Here is a 16,238-nt window from a genome sequence, read left to right on the forward strand (position 1 = left end):
TCTAAAATCTAGTGGAAGGCCTTCCCTGAGGAGTGGAGGCTGTTATAGCAGAAAAGTGGCAAACAGCTCAATATTAATTGGGATGTTCGTTACTCGGGTGTCCACCTGCTTTTGGCCATATTTTGTGTGCATGTGTGTGTATAAATATGTATGTACAGTACCTGTACATACACACACACACACACACACACACACACACACGTACACACACATATATATATATATATATATATATATATATATATATATATATATATATATATATATATATATATTCACCCACTGTCCACTTTAATAGGCTGTACACTGTACACCTGCTCATTTATGCAGTAATCCAAACATAAAATCATGCAGACATCACATCACACATTAGAATGTGGGGAAAAAATGTGATCTCTATGACTTTGATTGTGGCATGGTTCTTGGTACCAGATGGGCTGGTTTGAGTATTTCAGTATTTCTGTGATTTTCACACGCAACAGTCTCTGGAGTTTACACAGAATGGTATGAAAAACAAAAAACATGAGCAACAGTTCTGTGGGTATAAGTGCCTTGTTTATAGAGGAAAATGGGCAGATTGTTTGAGGCATCATGGGCACAGGCTCACCCAAACTGACAGTTGAAAGATTGGGGGAAAAAAAATCACCTGGTCTTTTTCCACTCTGTACAGTTTCAGTGAGTCCGTGCCCATGATAGCCTCAGATTCTTGTTCTTGGCTGAGGAGTGGAACGTGATTTTTTTTTTCCTCATTCTGATATTTGATGTGAACATGAACTGAAGCATTTGACCTGTATCTACCTGATTTTTTTGCATTGGGCTGCTGCAACATGATTGGATAACTGCATAAATGAGCAGGTGGACAGGTGTTCTTGTTAAAGTGGACAGTGAGTGTATGTGTTTGTGTGTGTAAAACTGTTGTATAACAGTATTACATTATTGATAGATGCCTTGCTAGTGATTTACCTGCTTCTTCTCACCGCAAATTTCTTCTGTTTTCATGGGTCGCGATTTTTGACATAGAGACAAGAAACTTGGCAGGATCGTAGATTTGTCCTTCTTTGTCCCCCTGTTCATTTTAATGGGGAAAAGCTGGAGTGGATGAGATCATTGCCACTCTAGCTGAGAGAGTAAACTGTCTGAATTCATTGTTCCAACAACATGTTTTCTTCTAAAATCCTTATGCTTTCACCTACAAACTCTGTTCAAGCTTTAAATTGTTGAGCTACGTCCCCTTTCAAAAACCTCTAAATATCTAATCATTTCAAAATACATTCTTCACGTTATAAGTTTGTTTGGCACAAGGGCAAGTCAGCAGTCCCATTCGCATTTTTGCATCAAATTGATCAGCGAAGTCTCTTTACACAAATAATATACGTAAAATTTTAGGAGTTTTTAGATCCCTCCCGAACCCCCCTATTTTTTCTCCCTAATTTAGTCATGGCCAATTCCCTCCTCTCCTATATCACACTATAGCTACCAACCACGGCATAACAAACTTGGAGTAAAGTGCAAACCGCCACCTTCTGCATGCATGAGCTCACAGACACTCATGACTGGCTAGTGCCACTGTGATTGATAGGGGAGAGAGGATGCTGCCACCTCTCCCTCTCTGAGAGCACAGCTAGTTTTGCTCTCTTGGGCTCCCAGCCACAGATGGCTGTGGCATCATCAGGATTCAGGATGATGGAGTGACGCTTTTCTGTTGCTTTTCACTTGTGAGCCTTTTGAGCATTTGGTGACAAAACTCATCCTGTTGGTTTTCTAAAAGACACCTATTAATAGTACACAATCTTTTAGCATGTACAACCTTTAAGCATGTTTTAGCATTTTTAACATTTTTACAGAAACTTTTAGCCTTTTATCCTTTACACGCTTAGCTATTTTAACATTTTAAAATCAATAATAACAAAACAGTGTAATATTGTTTCATATCATAGCAACCTGGTAGCAACCAACTGGGTTCATCTAGCAACCACGTATGTCTTAATGCTTTAACATATCCATTAGCCTTTTAAACTTTACATACTTAACTGTTAATAGCAAGAATACTGTGAATATGCTGGCAAACATTTTAATATAGCATTTAGCCTTTTAACCTTTACACGCATAACTGTTCATAGCAACCAAGTAGCAACACCCTAGCAACCAACAACATGTATGTAATGTATGTGACAAATAAAGAACCTTGAACTTGAGCCTTGAACTGAGATAGCAGCCATCCAACAACACTTTAGCAAACCTCTGGAATATCATAGAAGTGTGTTAGCATTTAATAACCTTTAACCCTTTGAAGTCTAAGGGGGTCATGGTGGTCGAGGAAGGTTCTACCTGTGTAGAGAGAGAGAGGGAGCTGGGGGAGACATCCAAGGTGAAGGAGAAGTGGGGAGAAAAACAGGGAGGAAACCAGGGACCGGTTTTTGCCCCACACCTCAGCTCTGGGGCGCTGTGACCGGGGGAAGAGTAGGAGGGAGAGAGAACGAGGAAAAAGGGAGACATCTGGACCAGCGATCGCCAGCACATGATCCTCCACCAGTTGAACGGCTTCATCCAGGGACACGGGCTAGTGGCACTGGACCCACTCTGCCGTTCCTGTCAGGAGTCGAGCGACAAATTGCTCCAGTACCATCAGTCTTTCAGCTGCTGTGCGTAGGCAAAGGGGCTGTGCGTGACTTTGGGGGGCTGCAGTGAATGGAAGCGATGTGGTGGGCTGCAGCAGCTTCTGGAGTTCCCACTGGTTCTCAGCCTCTTCCTGTGCGAGGCTTCGTAGCACCACTGCTGCTCATTGCGCAGGTTGATGAGTGCTTGGCGATGGGTTTGGTGGAGGATGGTGAGGGACTTTATGATCTTGCCCTGTCGGGAGGCTTCCATGGTGGTGTCTGAGTCTTGCCAGATCCTGGGTGTTGGTGCCACTGTAGAACCCCTATGTGTGAGGGTGCCCTAGGAAGACTAGTAGGAAGAGGGTGCGTAGGCAGGCGCAGTTTTAGCAGAGTCCCGGGCACTTGTTTATTCAGTCCACGCTTTTCAGCTCACTTTCAAAAACTCAACAAAAACAGGATAAATCAACCAAAAAGGGTCCGTCACGGACTTGCGGCTTCTGTTCCATCAAGTTCACAGTTCAAGCTCATGCTTCGCGGTGTGCGTGTGAGCATGCATGCTTGCAAGCATACATGTGAGCTTGCGTGCGAGCATGTAGGAGAATCCGCCAGCTATCCCACTCTCTGTCTCTTGTTATGGCAGTCACTGAAAGCACAAAGAGACACAAATAAGTAGACTGGCAGTAACAAGACAAAAGTGAGAATCATCATGTGCTACCTACCAGTTCAACCCTCCTCCTGTCCACAGCTAACCAGTTCAACCCTCCTCCTGTCCGCAGCTAACACTCGACCATGCCCCTGTTGCGACACATATTTAGCAGGCTCTCAAGCCAACATGAACTTTAACCTTCTAGTTATTATTATTATTATTATTATTATTACTATTATGAGAAGAAAGTTATCTTTTTTTAATACTTTTTAATCTTTTCTAATTTAAAAAATAATTCTAATTGATAACGATTTGAAGCAGCTTGGAGTAATGCACCCATTGCTGTTACTTGGCAACCCGTGGTCAACAGAGTGATGTGAATTTGGTGAACAAATGTTTTTCAATCAACCAGTTTTTGTAATTGGAACTAATTTTTGCATAGCAATTACAGTTTTATTCACCTGTATTAAGATCTGTGCAATATTTATTTTTCCTTGATGGCCGTTTATCTTAAAAATCACAACAAACATTTCTAGAAAGCCATGTGCACATACAAACTTGCATACCTATAAATACGCAGTGTGTCTTATGGTAGTGCCTGCCTAAATTATGAACAATTTAATAGCAAATAAATGGTTTAAAAATTACAAACTACATGGTTTAAAAAACAATAGCCCAGGGATTCACAAACATTTTGGGCAGACAACCCTAAATGGACATTATGGATTTTCTGTGACACCAAGCCTTAACCACCCTGCATTTTTTTTTAGTCCAGATTTATAATGCATGATTAACATCTGAACATCTTATGTCTGTAACATATATGTAACTTAAAACCCAAGGAATATTCCTTGCACTGACTTACCAGTCTAGTGGAAAGGGTAAGTTTACATTGCTTGACAAAACTTTACAAAAAAATTAGGATATGTTGGAAAGGATGTATCTCTTTCCACTGTGTTGTCCAGCTTCAAACAATACTTCTTCTCTTTCATGAGCTTTTAATGACAAAAAGGACATTGCATTTATAATGGTAGATATTCATTGCAGATATTCATAATAAGTCTAACTGTAGGTTTTCCATTGTTTCTGTTGTGTAGGTGGAAAATCCATGAAGCCTGTATGCTGGCTTTGGGCTCAGTGAAGACCATCATCACAGAGAATTTTAAGAATGGTCGCATACAGTTTGACATGCATGGTTTTCTTGCCAATGTGATCCTTGCTGATCTCAATCTAGCAAGTAAATATAAATCATTCTGAATCTTTATTCTTTGCCTATTCCACAGTCTAACCTTGCCTATTTATTAGGAGAAAACTCTGTGATTTTCATGCAGATTAATCCACATAAATTTCCACAAACTCCCTGTGTAGTCTGTCACTGTAGTTAAGTTGCCCCATGTATCTTACCTCAGCAGCCTCTCCATTTCTGCTGGGCCGGGCTCTATGGGCAGCCAGTCGCTTTACTGCAGCCATGTCCCCAGAACTCATCCAGCAGTTCCTGCAGGCGACAGTAAGCGGCCTACATGAGACCCAGCCACCATCAGTTCGTATCTCTGCTGTGCGAGCTATTTGGGGGTGAGTATTTCTCCCCGGCCACACACCCCATTTTTTGGACAGTATTTCCATGCTATTTCATCTGTTTGTGTGTGTGTGTGTGTGTGTGTGTGTGTGTATATATATATATATATATATATATATATATATATACATATATATATATATATATATACATATATACATACATACATACATACATACACACAGTTAGGTCCGGAAGTATTTGGACAATGACAGAGTTGTGATTTTGCCTCTATACACCACCACAGTGGTTTTGAAATAAAACAATCAAGACGTGATCGAAGTGTAGACTTTCAGCTTTATTTTAAGAGGTTTTAATGGCATTTACCATTTAGGAATTACAGCCATTTTCAGCAAAGTACCTCCATTTTGAGGGGCTCAAAGGTATTTGGACAAAGTGACATAATTGTAAATATAACCACAATTTTAATACTTGGGTGAAAATCCTTTGCAGTCAATGACTGCCTGAAGTCTGGATACATCACCAAATTCTGAGTTTCCTCCCTCAAGATGCTTTGCCAGGCCTTCACTGCATTTAGGTTGAGATCAGGCGACTGACTTGGCCATTGAAGAATATTCCATTTCTTTGCCTTCAAAAAGTCTTGAGTTGCTTTCGCATTATGTTTAGGGTCATTATTCACCTGCACTGTGAAGCGGCGTCCTAACAGTTTGTAGCATTTGGTTGAATGTGAGCAGAGAGTATAGCTCTATACACCTTGGAATTCATCTTGCTACTTCTGTCAGCAGTCACATCATCAATAAACACCAGTGAGCCCGTTCCTTTGGCAGCCATACCATATGGCATACCATATGGCATGCCCATGCCATAACACCTCCTCCAGCATGTTTGACACAAGATGTGGTATACTTTGGATCATGGTTCCTTTCTTTCGCCATACTTTTCTCTTCCCATCATTCTGGTACAAGTTAATCTTGGTTTCATCAGTCCAAAGAATCTTATTCCAGAACATGGGATTCCATGTTTTCTAAGTCTAGTCTGGCTTTCCCGTTCTTGAATGTCACCATTTTTTGCACCTTGTTGTGAACCCTCTGTATTTACATTTATGAAGGCGTCTCTTGATTGTAGATTTTGACAGTGATACGCCTACCTTCTCCAGAGTATTCTTGACTTCTGTTGATGTTAAAGGGTTTTTCTTCACCATGGAAAGGATTCTGCGATCATCCACTTTAGTTGTCTTTCGTGGTCTTCCAGGCCTTTTGAAGTTGTTGAGCTCACCAGTGCTTTCTTTCTTTTTAAGAATGTACCTAACTGTTGACTTGGCCACACCTAAGGTTTTTGCTATCTCTCTTATAGATTTATGTTGTTTTTTCAGCCTAATGATGGCCTCCTTCACTTGCATTGAGATCTCCTTGGACTGCATATTGGTAGCTCCAGTCAAACAGCTGCCAAATGCCAACTCAATACCTGAATCAACTCCAGACCTGTTATCTGCTTCATTTGTCTTGAAGTAACGAGGGAATGGACCGCACCTGGTCAATTAACTTCTTGTCAGTCAATTGTCCAAATACCTTTAAGCCCCTGAAAATGGAAGTACTTTGCTTAAAATGGCTGTAATTCCTAAATGGTAAATGCCATATTTTTGTGGAACCTCTTTAAAATAAACCTGAAAGTCTACACTTCAATCACATCTTGATTGTTTTATTTCAAATCCATTGTGGTGGTGTATAAAGGCAAAATCACAAAAACTCTGTCATTGTCCAAATACTTCCGGGCCTAACTGTGTGTATATGTGTATACGTGTGTGTGTGTGTGTGTGTGTGTATGTATGTGTATATATATATATATATATATATATGTGTATATATATATATATATATATATATATATATATATATATATATATATATATATATAAATATATATATATATATATATATATATATATATATATATATATATATATAATAGTAATAACAAATAATTTTTTTATATATATACATATATAATATAATTTTTATTTTTATTTTTTTTGGAGCAGGTATTGTGATCAGCTGAAGTTGTCGGACAGCACGCATGTTTTGCAGCCCTACCTTCCTAGTATTTTGGAAGGATTAGTGCAACTGGCTACTCAGTTCAGTTCAGAGGTCCTTACCTTGGTGATGGAAACTCTTTGCATTGTATGCACAGTGGACCCAGCTTTTACCACTAGTGCTGAGAACAAGATCTGCCCTCTCACTATCGCCATCTTCCTCAAATACAGCAATGGTAAATTTAGACTGTTTTTTATTCTCCTTCATTTTTCTTGGGGTTCCACAAGGCACTTGACTTTTTAAAATATATTGTATTAATATATACATTTTTCTTTCTCATTATTTTGTTAGATCCTGTTGTGGCATCCTTGGCCCAGGATATTTTTAAGGAGCTGGCTCAGATTGAGCCCTGCCAGGGCCCTATGCAGATGCGCCTCATCCCCACACTTGTCAGCATCATGCAGGCACCACCTGATAAGATTCCCTCAGGCCTTTGTGCTGTATGGAACTATTTTTTTTGTCTTCTGTTTATTTTGCTGAATTGTCACAATGTTGTTTGATTAATCTCTCATTACTGCTTGAACAGACAGCAATTGATATCCTGACCACAGTCGTTCGGAACACTAAGCCACCTCTGTCTGAGATGCTTGTGTGCCAGGCTTTTCCTGCTGTGGCCCAGTGCACCCTTAGTGCTGATGACAATGCAACAATGCAGGTAAATGTTATTAATAAAAGGGTGACCAACACAGGTGATGGTAGCGGTTGTAATAATAATTCATTAATAATTACAATAATTATTGTTAAATAGCTCCAGCAGCTTATATTCTTATTGCCCCCTAAAAACGGGGTTTTACATTTTCTTGTTTGGGTGTCATTTGAAAAAGAAAGTACATCCTTCAGTTCTATATTTGTATTTATCAGGGCCTAAATAACAATTGTGTGGTCCTCACCAACTTCTATAAACAAACAAATAACCTCAGGTGACAACAAAAAAAACACAACAGGTTTCAATATGTAGTCATTTTTCCCAAAAAAAATAAACCACCATTCAGAAAACAGGTGAGGAAAAAATAAATACACCCTTCCTCAATCATTAAGAGAGTAATTTGCGGCCAAGTTTACTAATGAAATGCACAAGATATAGTTCATCAAGAAGTGTGATTACCTCTATAGAAGCAGATTGGTGTTCTGGAGCACTCTACACTGTACAGTGTGCACACATTACAGTGTGTGTCTACACCATGCCAAGAAGAAAGGACATCTGCCATGACCTCAGAAAAGCAACTGTTTCTGCTCATCAATCTGGGAATGGTTATAAGGCCATCTGCAAACAATTTTAAATTCACCATTCTACAGTGAGAAGGACTGTTTACAGTCTTGAAGACAGTTGCCAGTCTTCCCAGGAGTGAGTGTCACAGCAAATTTAGTCCAAGCTTTGACCGTTTAATGCTCAGAGAGAAAAAAGAAAAACCCAAGCGCTGCATTATGTGAACTACAGGCCTCTGTATGCACGATCAGAAAAGGAGTGAACAAGTATGGCTTTAACGGAAGCGTGGCTAGAAAAAGCCCCTTCTCTCCAAAAAGAATATGGCAGCCTGACTTAGGTTTGCAAATTTGTATCTGAACAGACCACAGATGTTCTAGAACAATTTTGTTTGGACTGAAGAGACCATTGTGAAGATGTTTGGTCTTCATGCATGCAAAAACCAGGCAAAGTGTATCCTCACAAACACCTTATACCAACTCTCAAGCATGGTGGTGGAGGGGTTATGATTTGGGCTTGTTTTGTATCTACAGGACCTGGGAAACTTGCAGTCAATGAGATAACAATCCCAGAATATTCTTGACACAAAGCCATCTGTCCAGCAGCTTAAGCTTAAAATTGGGTCATGCAACAGGACAATGATCCCAAGCACACTAGCATATTGACATCTGAATGGCTAAAGAAGAAAAAATTCAAGGTGTTGTAATGGCCAAGTCAAAGTCCAGACCTCAGCCCCATTGAGATACTGTGGCATGATCTTAAGAGAGCTGTGCATGAACCAATGCTCTCAAACATAAATGAACTGAAGCAAAAATCCTACATAAAATATTTACTTCAAGTTATTGTTGCTATTGTGATTCTAAATGTTACTGAATTATATGGTGTACTTATTTTTTTTTTTCCACCTGGTTTCTGAATGCTGGTTTACTTTTTGGTGGAAAAAAATGACTATATATTGACATCTGTTGTGTTTTTTTTTGTCACCCATTATTTGTTTGTAGAAGTTGGTGAGGACCGCACAATTGTTATTTAGCCCCTGATAAATAAAAACATAGAATTGAAAGAGGGTGTACTTTCTTTTTCCCATGACTGTAAAATTCATTTGAATGGGTTTTACACAAAACACCTTGGCAAAGCCTACTACTTTTGGCAGGAAAACTTATTAAAATGACTACTGTTGAACCCACGACCAGTATTAAGGCTTTAGTTGCCTTCGTAGATCACAGAATATATACTACCTGGCCCCATAAAATGATAGATTTACATTTTAAAGGACGCGATTTTTACTGATCACTTTTATTGTAATTATTGTCTGCTTTTACGTTGTTTAAATTTAATGCTTCACCATGAACTAGGATACAACTTATTTCATTGACAACTAGGCATTAAACATACACAAAAGCCATGATATAAGACCTATCCCAGTACAGGCTTCATGAGACAATATTGACACCTATAAAATATTACATTTCAATATATTTATTTTGTAAGGACAGCAAATCGAACCACTGCAATGTCAATACATTGTATTGTAAGAAAAGTAGATCAGAATTTATAAGGTGCAATTTCCCCTTGTTGTTAACATTTATTTTAATCTTTTTCAGTGTCAAATATATTTCATGTCTTAAATGATTAAATAACAAATTCATGTCATCACCGCTCCTCCTGCTGTCTGACATCCATCTGAAATTCATGAGCAAATCAACAAAATGTGTGAATGATAACTAATTTTTCATTAGCAAGCTAAAATCTGACATGATCCTAATTAAATCCATTTTCCAATTAAGCATTGTCTGGCTCTTTAAATGATAAAAATTAATTTATTTAAATTTATTTACTTGATTTGTTATATGAAGGCACAATTCAAACAGTTGAATGCTTTATACAGATTATGTTTACATACCTGTCTTTGAGCAATGTTACTGATTGCTTATCCAGCTTGACCATCTTCTAAGGCTGCCCCTCCACCCAAAAGGCAGCATAAAAATCCGCAAATAGAAAAAAAAAAAAAGCAAAATGACTGTGTATCAGAAGTAATCTGTTGGAAAAATTCATTTTGATTTGATTCTCATTACTTACATTTGCAGTATATACCGATCAACCATAACATTAGTACCACTTGCCTAATAATGGTCTCCCTTCTGAGCCGTCGAGGCATGGACTCCACAAGACCTCTGAAGGTGTACTGTGGTACAGTCGTGGTCATTAGTTTACATACACCTTGCAGAATCTGCAAAATGTTAATTTAAAAAAAAAAAAAAGGAGGGATCCTAAAAATTGCATTTTGTTTTTTATTTAGTACTGCCCTGAGTAAGCTATTTCACATAGCAGGTGTTTACATATAGTCCACAAGACAAAATAATAACTGAATTTACACAAATGAACCAGTTAAAAAGTTTACATATGCATATGCTTATTCTTAATACTGTGTTGTTACCTGGATGATCAGTGTGTATGAGTCCTCAATGTGAAAAGATGGATCTCAACATCATATAGCCACTGCAGGAAAGGGGTCAAATATCCAGAAGATGCTGGAAAAGCAAAGAATGTGCAGGACATGGAGGACTTTTCTAAGGAAAATTGGGCAGTTTAACTGCTTAGGACAAACAAGGGACTCATGAACAACTATCGCAAAACATAAAACAGTAGTTGATCATCCAGGTAACAACACACAGTATTAAGAATCAAGCGTATGTAAATTGGAATTGGTTCATTTGTGTAAATTGGAGTTTTTGACTGTGAAATGCCCGCTATAATACATACCCAGAGAGTTTACCACCGTGCTCATTGTCACAGTGTACATTCCACCTGGTGCTAACCTGGTGCAAGGGAAGTGCTAAGTGAACTCCGCAGGGCTATCAGTAACCTACAGACAGCGCACCCCGACGGATTTTTCATTGTCGCTGGAGACTTTAATCATGCAGATCTGAAATCAGTGCTTCCAAAATTCCACCAGCATGTTGTTTTGCAACTTATTGTACAAACACTTTAGACCTTGTTTACACCACCATTCACAGTGCTTGCAGAGAGTCAAATTGCAGCTATGCAGGAAGAATCCACAGTCACTTCATAAACACCAAGGCCACAAGGTGTATGTGGCAAGGCATTCAGGCGATCACAGACTACAAAGCTACACCACTTGTCTGTGATGGTGATGCCTCTCTCCCAGACACACTGTACAATTTTTATGCATGGTTCGAAGCACAGAACAACATGCCAGCATGGAAGACCACTCCAACTCCCACCGACTGAATATTTTGTCTGTCTGCAGTAGATGTCAGGAGAACTCTATCCAGAGGAGTAACCCATGGAAAGCTGCAGGTCCTGACAACATACCTGGCCAGGTGCTCATGGAATGTGCTGATAAGCTTGCAGATGTCCTCACAGACATTTCCCTGTGCCAGGCAGTCATCCCTGTGTGCTTCAAGACGACCACCATCGTCCCTGTGCCGAAGAAATCAGTATGTCGGTGTCCTGCCTGAATGACTACTGGCCTGTTGCACTCACACCTATCATCTTCGAGCTTCAAGCGGCTGGTCATGAAACACATAAAGCACAGTCTTCCTACCACACTGGACCAATTTCAGTACACCTACCATCCCATCCGCTCAAGAAAGGATGCCATTTCTGCTACCATCCACCTTTCTCTAACCCATCTGGGCAAAAAAGACAACTGTGTAAGGATGCTGTTCATAGACTTCAGTTCAGCATTCAACACAATCATCTCACAACAACTGATAACATAGCTGAGCTTGCTGGGTCTGACCACCTCCCTCTGCGACTGGATCCTGGACTGTCTGACTGGGAGACCCCAGTCCGTCAGGATCGGCACCTCCACCTCCAGCACCATCACACTGAACACCGGCGCTCCCCAGGGCTGTGTGCTCAGTCCACTGCTGTTCATACTGCTGACTCAAGACTGTGCTGCAAAGTTCAGCTCTAATCACATCAAGTTTGCTGATCATCAGCAACAATGATGAGTCACTGTACAGAGAGGAGGTGAACCAGCTCGCAGAATGGTGTTGAGACACAATATATCTCTTATTGTTGATGAGAATAAAGAGATGATTGTCAATTTCAGGAGGACCCAGTTGGAACATTCCCCACTGCACATCAATGGAACAACAGTGGAGAGAGTCGAAAGCTCCAAGTTTCTTGGTGTGCACATGATGGAGGACGTCTCCTGGACTCTCAACACCACCTGCCTAGCCAAGAAGGCCCATCAGCGCTTCCACTTCCTGTGGAGCCTGAAAAGAGCCAAACTCCTGCCTCCCATCCTCACCTCCTTCTACAGAGGGATGATAGAGAGCATCCTGACCAGCTGTCTCACTGTGTGGTACAGGAACTGCATAGTGTCCGAACGCAAGACCCTACAACGGATTGTGAGAACAGCTGAAAAGGTCATCGTACTCTTATGGACTCTTCACCCTCCTGCCATCTGGCAGATGGTACAGGGGCATCCGTGCCACCACCAGCAGTCTCCGCAACAGTTTCTTCCCTAAGGCAGTCAGATTACTCAACACCCTGCTGCCTCGAATCCAACAATGATGAGAAGGCCTACTTAGAGGAAGTGAATATCCTCTCCTCATGGTGTCGGAATAACAATCTCTCCCTGAACTTCACGAAGACTAAGGAGATGATTATTGATTACGGGAAGAAGCAGATGAGGAACTACAGCCCGCCGTTGATCAATGGGGCCACGGTCGAGAGGGTGAGCAGCTTTAAATACCTTGGGGTCCATCTCACAGAAGACCTCTCATGGACTACACACACAAACAGCTTGGTGACAAGGGCGCACGAGCGTCTCTACCATCTGCAATGTCTGGTGAGGTTCACGGTCTCTCACAGGGTGCTGAAGGCTTTCTGCACTGGGGCTTTGGAGAGTCTTCTCACCAGAAGCATTACCACCTGATTCGGCGGCACCATGGCCAAGGACCTGAAGGTGCTGTCCAGAGTGTTGAGGGCAGTGGAGAAGGCCATCAGGACTTCTCTCCCCTGCATCACAAACATCTACAACCAGTGATGCAAGACCAAGGCCAGGAGAATTGTAAAAGACTTTCACTGCCCTGGACACAGTATCTTCTCAGTGCTCCCATTAGGGAAGTGCTACCGGATCCTGAGGACCAACACAGAGAGACTCAGGAGGAGTTTGGATCTTGTTTACGCAAATATCCCCGGCACTTACCAGGCGGAGCCCTGCCCCCACCTCCGCTACTCAGGCCACATCTCTGTTATGCTAATCCCAACACACAGACCACTCGTCAGACGCTCCAAACCGGTTCTGAAGCAGGTGAAAACCTGGCCAGCAGGTGCTACTTCTCTTCAGGACTGTTTTGAGCACACTGGCAAATTTTTAGGGAGACTGCAACCGATGGCAACTTCACCAACTTGGACAAATACACGGCATCAGTGACCAGCTACATCAGCAAATGCACTGATGACGTCTCTGTCTCCAAGACCATCACCACAGTCTCTAACCAGAAGCCGTAGATGACCACAGAGGTGCGTGGGCTGCTGAGGACCCGAGACTCCGCCTTCAGAGCAGGCGACAAGGCAGCCGTAAGAACAATGAGGGCCAAACTGTCCCGGGCCATCAAAGAGGGAAAGCGCGCATACGCACAGAGAATCCACAGCCACTTCACGTACAGCAGCAACATGCGGCACATGTGGCAGGGCATCCAGGCTATCACCAGCTACAGGGCAACACTATCTGCCTGTGACAGCTCGGTTTGAGGCTTAGAATGACATGACGGCCAACCCAAACGAACAGGTGCTGTATCAAACCACGGCTGATGTGAGAAAAACTCTACACAGAGTTAACCCACAGAAGGCTGCTGGACCAGACAACATTTCTTCACCCCCCCATCCTCACCATGTTCTACAGAGGGGGACTATCGAGAGCAGCTGCATCACTGCCTGGTTTGGAAATTGCACTGTCTCGAATTGCAAGACCCTGCAGTGGATAGTGAAGACCTCATCGGGGTCTCTCTTCCCTCCATCATAGACATTCAGACCACATGCTATATCTGCACACCCACCAGCATTCTGGATGACCACCACACACCCCTCACACCCTGGTCGGTGCTGCACTGTCTATTACAGTGCCTATTGTCCTGTTTTAGTAGTTATAGTACTGTCTTGTGCTGTTTGCACACTATATGTAGTAATGGGAAGGCTCTTAGACTAGGTCAGTGTTGTTTTTATATAGCACCATGGTCCTGGAGGAACATTGTTTTGTTTCATTGTGTACTGTACTAGCTGTATATGGTTGAAATGACAATAAAGCCACTTGATTGACTTGACTCTCCGGGCAAGACTTAGCATTATACCAGAGTTGGGGGTTACCAGAGTAAGGCACCCAGACTTTCTCCTACTGAAACTATGCTGCTCTTCCTCTTGCTAACCCTCTTTAGCACAGGTCTAATACTGCAATCTTCTCTGTCAGAGAGCTAACTAATATACACTTTTCACAAATAAAGCTACTACTAATGACAGAGAACTAAACATCCTGCACTCTGTACACTCCTGAAAACAGGAGACAATCTGTAAAACTATGTCTCAGGAACTACCTTCAATGGCAGAGTGTTTTGGGTCATTGTCTTGCTGCATGATGAAGTTCATGATGAAATCCCCCAATTAGATTGGATTGCATATCTGTAAATTGACAGACAATGTTTTTGTAGACTTCTGAATTCATTTTGCTGCTATCATCATGAGTTACATCATCACTAAAGATGAGTATGCCTATTCCAGAAGCAACCATGCAAGCCCAAGCCATGACACCAGCTCCACCATGTTTGACCAATGAGCTGTTATGTTTTGGATCATGAGCAGATCCTTTCTTTCTCCACACTTTGGCCTTTCCATCACATTTGTAGAGATTAATCAGTCCCTAAAATTGTGTTCCAGAACTTTTATGTTTCATCTCTGTATTTCTTTCCGACTTCCAATCTGGCCATCCCAATCTTGCTGCTGATAAATGGTTTGTGTCTTGTGGCATGGCCTCTATATTTCTGCTCTTGAAGTCTTCTTGGAATGATGGTTTTCGCCTATGCCCTGTGGAGGTTGTTGGCTATATTGCTGACTGTTGTTTTTGTTATACCCAATGCTTGTCTGGGGGCACTGGTAGTTTTTTCCACTCTTTTCACAGCTTCAAAATAGCTTGCATTTCTCTCATAGACAGCTCTTTGGTCTTTATGTTGGTTTATTATTTTTAACAACCAATGCAGTCTTCACTGGCAAAAACCTGGGCAACAAAAAACTCCTGTCAGTCATGTATTAATATTTTTGGTTACTAGATAAATAGGTAGGTTTAAACAAAAGGTGCCATTTTCTAAGTTATTTAACACATCCTAGATGTAAATATTAGGAAATGAAAGCTGAAATTCTGATCTATTGTCTCATATTCATCAGATGTCTTCAGTATATTGCAAAAACAAAAGAATTGGCCTTGCCTTTCCAATACTTTCGAAGGGGACTGTATGTAACTGTGGTTCTGTGAACAACAGAAAATTGCCAGGGTGTCCAGTGTCATAGAACCAGCGTGCATCCTGCGGAAAATTAACAAGAAGGCTCTACGGACAGATGGCTGTTGTCAAGGATATTGAAGGCGGCTGCACTTTCTTGCAGTGAGAATTGTGCACCCATGTATTTCTCTCAGCTAATTGAGCAGCCTTCTGAGTTGTGAGAATCACCTGCCAAGGTCCCATCCACCTTGGAACATTCCACGTCTTGTGTCTGAGATCCTTTACTATGACCCAGGCCCCTACAGCTAGCCAATTGATGCAGGAACTATGACTCATAGGCAGATGACCTAGGCATAGGCACCCATGAGTGGACAGACTGTAAAAGTTTAGTCACTTTGGACAATGTATGCAATCATTTGATCATCCGTCTCTCTTAGGGATCCTTCTGCCTGAGGCCTGTAGGGATGTAATTCAGGTACAGTCAGGTCCATTAGTATTTGGACAACGATACATTTTTTGTAATTTTGCCTCTGTACACCACCACGTTTGTTTTTGAAATGAAGCAATCAAGATGTGATTGAAATGTAGACTTTCAGCTTTAATTCAAGTGGTTTAACAAAAATATTGCATTAAACATTTAGGAATTACAGACATTTTTTTTTTTTTTTACTTTTACAGAGTCCCTCCATTTTTTCAGG

The 16,238-nt window shown here is 41.3% G+C and overlaps 1 protein-coding gene across 4 annotated transcripts in view; it reads left to right on the plus strand.

Annotated features, from left to right (window-relative positions):
* ipo9 (importin 9) overlaps positions 1–16,238 on the plus strand; it is a 51,479-nt gene that overhangs the window by 18,466 nt on the left and 16,775 nt on the right. For 2 of the 4 annotated variants that reach the window (XM_026935242.3, XM_026935244.3), the window contains exons 13-17: positions 4,341–4,480; positions 4,656–4,815; positions 6,819–7,045; positions 7,162–7,310; positions 7,397–7,525. In XM_026935242.3, the coding sequence (XP_026791043.3) occupies positions 4,341–4,480; positions 4,656–4,815; positions 6,819–7,045; positions 7,162–7,310; positions 7,397–7,525 (805 nt within the window). Of the gene's footprint in view, positions 1–4,340; positions 4,481–4,652; positions 4,816–6,818; positions 7,046–7,161; positions 7,311–7,396; positions 7,526–16,238 lie in introns of all 4 variants that reach the window. The other 2 variants (XM_026935241.3, XM_026935243.3) reach the window with 1 other exon arrangement.

Source organism: Pangasianodon hypophthalmus, chromosome 20 (genome assembly GCF_027358585.1).
Source record: "Pangasianodon hypophthalmus isolate fPanHyp1 chromosome 20, fPanHyp1.pri, whole genome shotgun sequence".
Classification (NCBI taxonomy): Eukaryota; Metazoa; Chordata; class Actinopteri; order Siluriformes; family Pangasiidae; genus Pangasianodon; species Pangasianodon hypophthalmus.